This window comes from Neofelis nebulosa, chromosome 11, assembly GCF_028018385.1.
Source record: "Neofelis nebulosa isolate mNeoNeb1 chromosome 11, mNeoNeb1.pri, whole genome shotgun sequence".
Lineage (NCBI taxonomy): Eukaryota > Metazoa > Chordata > Mammalia > Carnivora > Felidae > Neofelis > Neofelis nebulosa.
In genome coordinates this window covers 22,194,778-22,207,069 of record NC_080792.1, presented here as the reverse complement: position 1 = coordinate 22,207,069, position 12,292 = coordinate 22,194,778, and the positions used below count along the sequence as shown (strand labels likewise).

At 36.0% G+C, this 12,292-nt stretch overlaps 1 protein-coding gene across 4 annotated transcripts in view; it reads left to right on the top strand.

Annotated features, from left to right (window-relative positions):
- The window catches only part of DCC (DCC netrin 1 receptor), a 1,139,939-nt gene that overhangs the window by 838,961 nt on the left and 288,686 nt on the right, over window positions 1–12,292 (top strand). For all 4 annotated transcript variants that reach the window (XM_058692059.1, XM_058692060.1, XM_058692061.1 and 1 more), the window contains exons 10-11: window positions 7,691–7,839; window positions 9,536–9,674. In XM_058692059.1, coding sequence (XP_058548042.1) covers window positions 7,691–7,839; window positions 9,536–9,674 — 288 coding nt within the window. The remainder of the gene's footprint in view (window positions 1–7,690; window positions 7,840–9,535; window positions 9,675–12,292) is intronic.

Genomic DNA, 12,292 nt, shown 5'->3' with positions numbered 1-12,292 from the left:
GAAGACAGTGGCATGTCTTGATCCTTCTAAAGCTTTTTCTATGAAAATCTTATATTTACATTCTTATTTAGAAGGGATTATTTAAACTCCCAAAATATTTTTAGAACCTTATAGTTGATAAATCATAATTTAGATTTTAGTCTGATTAATGCAAATATCAAATTACATATAGTAAAGAGAAGTCAGAAAGGTAGACGGGTAGATAGATTTTGGAATATAAACAGCAAGAAAAAAGAAGAAAAAGAAAACCAGAGTGTTAATTCATATATGCTGTGTAACTTCTTGATCAGCAAAAGCTCTAACATCTTGTAAAACCTAAAATATTTGACAAATTAAGCCAGATTGATTCAAATGCCTTTGAATTGCCCATGATTTGGAAAATGAGATGGACAGTCTATTTCGTAAATATTTTTCAGCTTTAGAATTGTATTAAAAGTTGAAGATGTCTTTTTAAAGTAAAATTATTGCTATATTTCCCATCAGAAAGTAATTCATAATCATTACAAATGAGTTAATAATAAAGAATCATTGGTTTTCAAAGCCAAAAGAAACAAGAGATATCTGTTCCATTATCTGATCCATTGGGAGCTACTTCTTGGGGAATCATAGATCCTAATGATGGAAACTTATGGACCCTACACCTAAAAAATGTACATGGTACATTCTTGAAAGTGTATATACACTTTCAAGCACTCTGTGGACTCCTTGATGCCAATGACTGATCTTTATCATAAGTAGAGTAGGGACAAGAAACTATACCCCCATCTTAACAAACTATAGCTCATTAAACTGATACTTTCTCCACTCCTCCCTCTCTCTCTCTCTCTCTCTCTCTCTCTCTCTCTCTCTCTCCTCCCTTCTCACTCACTTGCTTGTGTGCATGCACACACAGTCTCTCACATACAGTACAAACACACATCCTGTCTTCAATATGATTATATATGATAAATGATGTATTAAGATTCAGCTAACTTTTATGTGCCATTTTGGGGGTTAATATCCAATAATATCTCATGATAGAGTTCTCTGTTATGCTATAAATCTATCTATATAGTCAGAAATTACAGTCCCCAGTGCAAATAGTGACATGTAATATATATCATTTTACTCCAACATAAGTATTTAATTTGTTCTTAGGTACAGGTGTTATAATGAATTTCTACTGGAATGCAATGTTGAAATTTAAAAAGGTGGTTGGTTAAGCTGACATTGATTGATGAGTTACTTGCATAGATTATGCATCTATTCTGAAATCTTGCCATTCTTTGAAGAAATAGGTAGCTCGAATAGAGATGAAGAGAAATTAGATGCATTTTGCCACAAAATTATTGTCCAACTGAGGGGATCAGTGAGGATTATTAAAGACATCTTGGAAATGATGAGCAGTTAAGGCCATTAAGTTTCTTGACTGACATGCTAAAACGTAATGAAATGGAAGGCTGAAGCTGTTAACAGTATTGATTTCTCATATAATTCCCATTGTTGAACATTTTTGTCTCTCTTTTTCACTTTCTCTCCTTCTAACATTTATATAATAAATCACATATGTAAAACCAGGTAAGCTATGCTTAAATATATAGATACAGACCTGAATAAATACACAAATTTGTGTGGATGTACAAAAATGTGTACATCCACAATTAACATAAACACAGTATATTATCCACAGACCTATGTTTGGGCTGTAATTCAAAAGGAAAATATCAGGGAATTCACAAATTTGAATTTATAGCACTGTTGTGAAGAAAAGTAAGCGTTTAATAGCTTATGTGAAACAGTCTTGACACTAGCCAGGAATGTTGTAAAGAAAAATATCCCATATGCAAGCAGTGTTTTGGTCTGATAATATGATCAATATATCATTTGCTAGTACTTTTTTTTTTGATGTTTTGATGTTATATTTACTTGGAACAATAACAACATTATGGTATTTTAATTTTAATATATGATAATGTTAAAGAACAATGCAATCAAATCATAAAATAAATTCTATTTTAAAACATAAAGTTAGGGGCACTTGGATGACTCAGTCAGTTAAGCATCGGACTCTTGTTTTCTGCTTAGGTTATGATCCCAGGGTCATGGGATTGAGCCCTACGTTGGGCTCCGTGCTGAGTATGAAGCCTGCTTAAGATTCTGTCTCTCTCCCTCTGCCCATTTCCCCTCCTCATGCTCTCTAAATAAATAAATAAGTAAAAAAATTAAAAACACACAACAACAAAAATTCACAAGTTTAAGTAGCAAACAGTTTGGTACTAAGATGCAATCCTTGGAAGTAGAAAGTGGAAGTGGACAAGTGGAAACTTTATAAAAACAAAGAGAATGTTATCATTTGGCTGGAATTGGTGAAAACATATACTCTTGTTTGTGCATGCTTGCACTAAATGCTCTGAATACTCTTTTTTACTTCCTGTGTCTATTATCTCTGTTTAAAATTCTCCTGGAATCCCAAGCACATGTTTTTCCCTGATACTGTCTGATGACCAATAGGAAGGGAGAATAATTCAGTTGGTGAGCAGACAATCAGAGTAGGCACTACCAGTGAGAACTGACCAAATTATGGTACTTAACCACCTGATGGTGTCCTGTAGGTAACCAAATTATATATGCACATAAATAAATTACACAGTGGGCAAAGTGTACCTAGGTTCACATGCATACAACAAACATAAATATACCAACCTTAGTTCTTACCAAGTATGTTAGAAAAACACTGTCTTCTGATCACTTGTAGTAACAATCCTGAATTAACAAAATCAAATGAGTTAGACTGTTAGAGTAGCTGTTTTTATTTTAGGCTTGCTATTGAGGGTTACATTTGGTAATTGTGTATAAAGTCATTCATTTGACACACACTTATTGAATATGTTGTATATGCCTAACATTGTGCATATCCCCGTGAAAAAGACAACTGCTATTATTATTTGGAAACCTAAGGGGAGAGTTTTGACCATTCTCCTGACCAGGAACCTAGACGCTAAGCAGCCCTTGGTGGGCTCAGCAGGGGAGGAGTGTGGCCTATTGGTAGCTTTTGGGGGGATGCTGCCTGGAGCTGTGGACATCCATGTAGGCTGTCTATTCTCCTCACAATGCCTGATGAAAGTGGCTATGAGGTTGTCATATCTGATTGTGACATACTCAAAGAGTCTAGTCTGCCAGGCTGTTCACTCCCACCCCCATTATGCTAGGTGGCACCCTCAGCTTAGCCTTCCAGATTCACAGGTGTCTGGCTCTTCTTCCCATTACCCCTTTGTATTCCAGTGGAACAGAAGAGCGGAAACTTCCCAAACATTGCCTTCCCTTCCTTTCTCCAAGAAAGGGAAACCCACTCATCTCCTGAGCCTTTTGGAGACGGGAAACTTTCCTTGAAGGTAACATCTCACAGCAGGAGTAATAGCTCCCAACATCCCAATGGATGTTGGCCATTTTTAAATCTTAGTCTTGGATTCCATAATGAGCCATTTTTTTAAATAGGTAATGCCTTTTCAGTTTAGCCATAGGAGACCAAGAAGAGACACATTCAGTTAAAACTTTATACATCACTGGGCCACAGGGATATATGCTCTATGAAATTTCAAAATCCTGGTTATGTCACATTTAACATATAACTTAAGCAGATCACTCAGTCTCAATTCTTTCTTTTGCTCCTTTCTTTGTCTTTCTTCTTTAGAAAAATAATAGATTCCAAATCAGAAAACCTTCCTTCTAGAAATGTTTACATTGTCATTGTAAATATATCAGTAATCATAGAAGCATGCAAATTCTAGTGGTTTTTTTTTTGTCACTGTTCTTTAAAACATCCTATTTTGAAAATCCAGTTGAACAATGTCAGTGAGCAATTTTTTTTTTCTTTTTTCCCCCATGAAACAAAATGTCTGGGTCAACATAATACAGTTCTAATTCTATCAATGTGAACTTTGTTCAGTATTATCTACTGAAGTCTTCTTTGTGTAATAAGGAATTTTTCATATAAAAACTACCCCTTCCTGGAAGAGTACCAAGATGAAGGCACTCTCATAAAGTGTCTGTCAGAATACAACTCTTTGGAAGCCAGAATCTTCCCTATGGAAGAAAGGACATAAAAGAGGAATGGAGAAGACAAAAACAAACTCTGGAGAGATGGATTAAAATGGGAGGCATCTCTGTCAAGTCATGAAAAATGCACCTGTGTACCTATATATTTGAGTATATATATGTGTGTGTGTGTGTGTGTGAATGCATTTGTGTATGCATAAGTATATATACATTCTTGTTTCTCATTCACCAGAAGGATCTAGCAGTAAGACAACTAAGCAGCAGTGAACAGAGCTGACATCCAGATCTTTGTCTTGAATACCATTCCCCACTAAAAGGAATGAGAAATATTTAGAGACAGGTTTGATTCCAGAACTGGGGCAGGACCAAGATGAGCCTGGAATATATTATGCCAGGAAGACAAAAAGTTCTTCAATAAATGATATGTCATATTACAAGGACAGAGGACCAACTTAAAGAGGACCCCACTGGCCAGATTTGAACTTGACAAGTTGAACGCCAAAATGTCTTTAAGACAATTATGAATTACAGACCATAAAAAATAGAAATCCATGTGCCCATACCAATAAGAGATAACATAAATAGACATATGGGTTCTTGCTTATAATAGAATGTAGTATGCCAAGTGGCTAATTTGGAGGAAGTGCTTGAATAGAAAAAAAAACAAAACAAAACATTTTGTAACCACCATGCTAAAAATTGATATATCAAAACTATTAATAGATGCTAATTCTAAGAGAATTTGATAAATAGCATGATATTTATATGGTCCTGACATAGTATCTCCCCACAATAAGCAATGGAGAGGGGCTTGGGGTGGGGGGATACAGAGGGACCAGTTAATGCTACAGTGGAGAAATCTGGCAGCACCTTGACCAGGTGTTCAGAACTAACATAACCAACCATGGAGGGAAAGAGGTCTTATGCCTCTGGACATGATGCCCTGAGGTATAGACATCACTCGTGTCTCATTTGGGTCTGGAATGCATAACCTAAATCCAACATGAAGAAACAAAAACAAAACCCAAATAAAGAATATTCTATGAATTTAAAAAAGGGTCAGGGGCACCTGGGTGGCTCAGTCAGTTAAGCCTCTGACTTCGGCTCAGGTCATGATCTCACAGTCTGTGAGTTCAAGCCCCAAGTCAGGATCTGCTGACAGCTCAGAGCCTGGAGCCTGCTTTGGATTCTGTGTGTGTCTCTCTCTCTGCCCCTCCCCTACTCACACTGTGTTTCTCCCTGTCTCTCAAAAATGAATAAATGTTAAAAAAAATTGTTGTTAATAAAAAAATTAATTAATTTAAAAAAAGGGGTATAACCTTCAAAAGTATAAATGACCTAAAAGATAAAGATGGATTTTGGAACTGTTTCAGCTTAAAGCCAGCTAAAGAGGTTATGGCACTGAAATGCAAACTTGACCCTAGACTGGATCCTGAACTGGAGAAGGAAATGCTATATAAGTTACATTATTGAGTCAGTTGACACAATTGGAATGCAGATGAAGATTAAAGTGTTGTATTAATATGAAATGTACTGAAGTTAATATTATTTATGTACAAATTAATGCTTAGGAAATATGCACTAAAATATTTGGGAGTAAAGAGCTATGGTGTGTGTAACAATGGATTCAGATTCTCTGTCTGCCTCTGTCTCTTTCTATATAATAAATATGTAATATATATGTATATAGGGAGAAAGAGTATATATACATATATGTGTATATATATATATAAGTGTATATGTATGTATGTGTATATGTACATACATATGTATATATGTGTATCTCTTTTGGTAAAGAGATATGTATATATGTGTATCTCTTTTGGTAAAGAGATATGTATATATGTGTATCTCTTTTGTATGTATGTATATACATACATACAATGTATATATGTGTATATGTATACACATATGTATATATGTGTATCTCTTTTGGTAAAGTTTATTTGAGACAGAGAGAGCATGCACACACAAGTGGGGGAGGGGCAGAAGTGAGTGAATCCTAAGTAGATTCCACAGTCAGGGCCAAGCCCCATGTGGGGCTCAAACTCAAGACCACAAGATCATGATCTGAGCCAAAATCAAGTGTCAGACACTTAACCAACTGAGCCACGCAGGTGCCCTGAGAATATATGTATATCTGGGTAAAGGGAATACAGGTGTTCAACATATTATTTGCATTCTTAAATTTTTCTGTAAGTTTAAAATGATTTTCAAGTAAGTTTGTGAGAAGTTGTCAGCAATCATTTGTTAAGATGAAAGAAGGCAAATGTCAATAACAAGGATGCTCAAGCTTTGGGGACTGGTGGGAAATATGTGAATGTGACATAAAACACATGTTTCTGATATATAAATATATACATATTTTTCCACGCATTTTTCTACAATGCGTGAGCCATGATGCCTTAAGGAGCCTGGGCTCCATGGAATCAATTCTGAAAGATGACTGATCCAGGGACACAGGTGCAGCACTGATCTAAGGAGTTGTGTTATCAGATATCTGTCGGCCACAGTTTCAGACTTTTACTGTGGATGTTAAGCTCACAAAATTCTATTTAGAGGCCTAAAAGGTGCATCTGTTCAAAGGTAGGTGGGATCTAAGGCTGGGGAAAATATACAGCATCTTTGTTAAAATTGTCATCATATTTGTGATGATGAAACTATTTAATTTAGATTACGATGTATGGCACTTACAATTTACAAACCATATATTTATGTGTTCAGGTCTATAAATAAAAAATTATGCACAAATTCAAAATTTGCAAATCTGGAATTTGAAGGAATTTCTTGACTCCTGACATACCCAAAACTGATCTGCCCTTATGCTATGCTAAGCATAGCCTTTAATAATTTTGTCTGATGTGAATATCATATATTTTGCTGCAAATGTATGATTTGATAACAGGGTGCAAACAGAGACCCCACTTGGGATGTTAAATGTAACATTGTACATACATCATATTGTCTTTCTAAAATCTGAAAATTTCCAGATCTCAAAACAAATCTGGACACAAGTGTTTTGGTTAAGCAATTGTGGACCTGTGCTATATAATTTATTTAATGAACAAGCTACTTATTCTTGATTAAGTAAAGTAGCAGTTATGAGAGGAAATAGAATACTAGAAAGTAAAACTGAAAATTAAATCTCAATATTAATTTAAAGGACATAGAATTGGGCAAGATTTTAAAATGCTGACTTAAATAAAGATGTGGCAAATTATCCATAGCTGTGCTGTTCATTTGAATTATAAGCAGAATCATGATATACAAGTATTCTAATTGTATTTTCTCTTTTCCTTCTGTAGTTATTATTCATACACAAGCAAAGCCAGGCTGGCATAGTGGAAATTTTTCCATACTAAGAACTTAGATTAACAATCCCACTCCTTTTCCATCATTTTCCTGGTAATTTAGACTCCTTGACCAATTCCCTCAACTGTAAAATGAAATACGTAATTTAGATTAATATAAACCCTCTCCTGAATTTCAAAGTGAAATGATTCTAAAATTCATTACTTTATATTTTATTTTTTCATCCCATTTGGTTCTTAAAATAGTACATAGGGCTATAATATCCCTAAACTGTAAAAGATGTAATTTTGTTTGTTTTGAGGAAGAGAACCCTCTCATACTAATCAATTTCTTTTGTACACAGTGCAAGTTCCAGGGCCAGTAGAAAACCTGCAAGCTGTATCTACCTCACCTACCTCAATTCTTATTACCTGGGAACCCCCTGCCTATGCAAATGGTCCAGTCCAAGGTTACAGATTGTTCTGCACTGAGGTGTCCACGGGAAAAGAACAGGTAGGCAAGGGAATGGGCCCAGTGCTGCCACCTATTGGATGGTCCTAGGACCAGAGGAGATCTGCAAACTCTTGGTCCAGTCCACGATGTTAATTGGACAGCTGATAATTTTTAAATACTGATTATTAGAAACGTTAAGCAATTTAATTGAAATTTAATTGAATTCTGGTTGTAAGAGAGGCAAATGGACAATGAAATGAAGTCACTACAAAGAATGTTTTTTTGTTTGTTTGTTTTTGTTTTGTTTTGTTTTTTAGTTGTAATAGCTAGTGGCCTGGGCCAGCATATTAGTGGCCTGGGCTAGCTATTTAGTTGTAATAGCTAGTGGCCTGGGCCACATTTATATTAACTTATCTGGTCCTAGAAACCATTTGCATTGTCAGTCCTTGTCTTAAGGATGACTGATCTCTTATTCAAAGGCCTCAGTCAGCTTGCTGCTTTCATTCTATATATTCGAGTTATTTCTGTCCTTTCCTCACCATTAGGTTGTAGTCACCTATCACTTTTCATTGTTTTCAATAAGCCTCACTCCAGAAGGCTACTTGCCTCCTTTCAAGTTGCTTGTAATCTGTGGTTTGCGCAGATACTTGAAAATAGGCAAATTAGATTTAGGGGGAGACACATGAAAGTCAGCAATTCTATTCTGTGACATATATATGACTGTTGAGATGTTTACTTCTGGCTTCTCAACCTCATGTGGGAAAAGATATATAGTCAAGTGCATAGGTAAATCAGAAAAATCAAGAGCCTACCTTCTCAGGATATGTTGTGAAGCCTGCCAAGCATACTGTGGTCTTCCTGCTTGCACATAAACTGCATGATAGGGATTTTGCTTTTTAAAGATGTTTTGCAACAGCCCTATTCAGAAATAGTTCAAGTCCTAAGTTATATTGAGCAATAGGAATTACTAAGAGCTCCTTCTACACAATCATTCATCATGGTTTTTTTGTTTGTTTGTTTTCTGCCCCCATGCTATTTAGCCCTTGTTTTCAGCTTTCCATTCTCTCCATTTTCTATACATTTTTGTCTTTCCCATGATGCATTTCACCAATCCACTTAAAAAATTCAGAAGTGATGCTACCTGAGACAAATGTGAGTGTGAGCATCATTGTGGAGAGCTAATAATGGGTCTTCTACAGCAAACTGGCTCTGATTTTTCAATGACCTTCACCTCCAGTACCTCATTTCTGCTGCTGTGACATACTGAAAACAGTTCCAACCCACCTCACAGCATTGTGAGAGATAAAGATTATGGCAAAGTATCTGTCAGTTTCAAGAGCCATGGGTATATTTCAGCAAGGGAAGGAAGAAATCCACTGTCTCTTAGTGAATTATTCCATTTAGGGGAGAGGAGTAACGATCTGTTCCCATGGATTCACAGGTTGCCTTCTGCCCGTCAGTATCAGTGTGGGTGGAATATTGCATACCATTCAATGTATTGGGTGGTGTTAAACACATTGGAACTTAATGACTGTAAAAATAGTATGGTGCTATTTTAACTAGGAGTCTACAGAGTGGTTTGGAATTTAGTGGGGGAGTGTGTGTCACAAGTTAGGTTTTACAACAACTCATTATAAGGCTAGAGCGTGGTTCTGTGAGTAAGAGTCTAATATCCAATTCACTGATTGCACAGAATGGCTGCCATTTCTGCTTTAATGTGCCTCCTGAATAACAGTTTGACATTTTATGTCTCCAGAATATAGAGGTTGATGGACTATCTTATAAGCTGGAAGGCCTGAAAAAATTCACGGAATATACTCTTCGATTCCTAGCTTATAATCGCTATGGGCCAGGAGTATCTACTGATGACATAACAGTGGTTACACTTTCTGATGGTAAGTGTTAAATGGTGAAACTTGACTCACATATTTGATAGTAATGAAATAATACTGCGTGTATGCCGTGGATTGCGTGTTTAAGGCCTTTGAACTAAAATTTAATGGCATATATTAGCATTAATTAAAAATTTGGCTACTTCACTCAAACTATCTATTATAGTTAAATTTAAACTTTCTTTCAAAAGGTATATTATATGCTCTGTGTCAGGATTTCCTAGTGTTGCAGGATTCTTTACCACAATACCCAGGATTCGTTGTCTTGCTGCTTCAAAGAATGAAGAGGTGGACACAAAATGAGCAACAGGCAAAAGTTTATTAGAGTATAAGATTAGAAAGGAGGAATAGTAGGAAAGCTCTCTTTACAGAGAGGGGCATTTGAAAGTGAATGCCCAAGAACTGTAGGCAAGGGTCCTGCTTTTATAAGGTTCTGGTCAACCCTCCCCCAGCCTTCCCCCTTGTTCCTTCTCAGGCTCTACCCTTATTGGCTTGATAGCTCTAGGTGCTAGGTTGTCAATTCCCGATTGTCTGGTTTCCATTGTATGAGGGGTAGCCTATGGCCATACTTCGGTCTTTTGTCAAATTCCTGAGGGAAACCTGAAGGGAAAACCAGAAATCCAGAATGGGTGGAATCTGTTACATTCTTAAGAGGAACCTTATGCCTGAGGGGGTGTGCTGTGGTCAGACACTCCTCCCAGCATTGTTCCAAAATATGTGTTTTTCTCCACCCAGGGACCTCAGGTCCTATCCTTTCCCTCTCTGCCAATTTTATCCTGTCTTTTCCTATCATATTAGTAGGTTATCTTCAAACGTGGGACTACTCCTAAGAGTTCAAATTATTTTTGGGGGGTGGTTTCTTAATGTCTGTAAACACTGACACATTTGTGCATGTGTGTGGACTAATTTACATTGGTGTGCTTCTTTTTATTTCTCATTCTAAAGAGGAGTGGGTGACTAAAGGTGTAAATGATGGACAGCCCTCCTATGTATACCTCTTAATTTGAAAATATGTCATAAGATTTAGGCCAAATAATCCATTATTTCAGGTATTAAAACTAAATATGAAAGTGCATAATTTTAGCTGTACCTTGCCCAACAAATGAAATATTAGACATATTTTCTTAAATGTCATAAAAGAGAGGAAGAACTCTTAATGAAAAAGATGGATTTGGCAAAGCAGTAGCAGAGGAAACTAGACATCTAAGAAAAGGATAATGAAATGTTGGGAAATTTAATGACAAGTGAAAATAAAGGACAGCAGAGTATATGATGTGGGGCTAGTGGAAATTCAAGCAGGTGTAGAGATGCAGAGATGGCCTCTATGAATATTAAAAAGGCAACAAGCTATCTCTTTTCAGCAGTGGTTTCCATGTTGTTGTATATAATTCTATAAATTATTGATCTGCTGAATTTCAAGGGAAAAAAAGACTTTACCTTGTGATTCCTTAACCAATCCATCATTCTTTAATCTAGAAAAGTATCTGGGCGGATATTTCACACAATATCAGTGGAATGAGGAAGGTCATGCATGTTATTAAGGACAGTGCAGTGAAGACACAGGAGTGATGCTCATTTGCAATTTCGACTTAAAAAAATTTTTATGTAACACCACTTCAGCATCGTTTTTAATGCCCATCCATCTGATTCTGTTATTGAAGATGGAATAGAATATTTATTGGCAGAATAAATTACTTCACAACTTATAATTATAAAAATAAAAGGAAAACAAATGAAAATGAATATTTTACATAATTTATGTAGATTTCATTCACACTCTGAACTGTAATACTGTGGCCTTATTCTCCACTTTGGTTTTAAATGTCATAAGTGAGAGAGATAGATTATTACTCATTAGTCCAAGAATGATTATCTCTAAGTGTTGTAACAGTTAGGACTTAGAAAATGCCTGTCACTAAATAAAAGGATTTCATGACCCTAACCCAGCAAGCATCATTGTACAAAGGATGCCAACTTCTCTTTATCGATGCATTTGATAGGAGAAAGCAGGAACTGAATGGCCCCTTAGAGTGGGCTCCTGAAACTTGTCTGCAATCTCCTTCACAATCAATTCATCTCTTTGGATTTCCAACAAAAAACCCTGCACTCTTGACTTTCTCTCTTTTATTATCCAGTCCCCTTCTTTTTGCTCATGCTGATGTCTTCTCTCTGTTGAAGCTGCCCATGCTGTAGTCACACATCCTACAAAGATATATGTTTAATCACTTTTCATAGTCTGCTACTTTCTAGTCCTCAGTTGTGAAGCTGTCTTCTCCTTGACTTTATGGATGTTATAAAAGGGAGATGTTGTGGAAATTAGATGAGCTAATCCATGTAAGCACCAAAAATATGAACATGGCATATATTTAAGTGTTCAATAAATATTATCTATGACAATGTACGTGTCACTTTTTCTCTGTATACTACACGTTCTTTAATGTGAAGAATGCTGTTATGTCCATCTCTGCATTCATCATCTCAGTAAATATTTACTGAATTAATCAGATAGCTAAGCCAAACAATATAATTTTTTTTATGTGTAGACTTATCTTTAGAACTTTCCATTTATGTGGCTAATTTAATAGATGACTGTGCCTAAATACATGCATGTTATTGAGGGC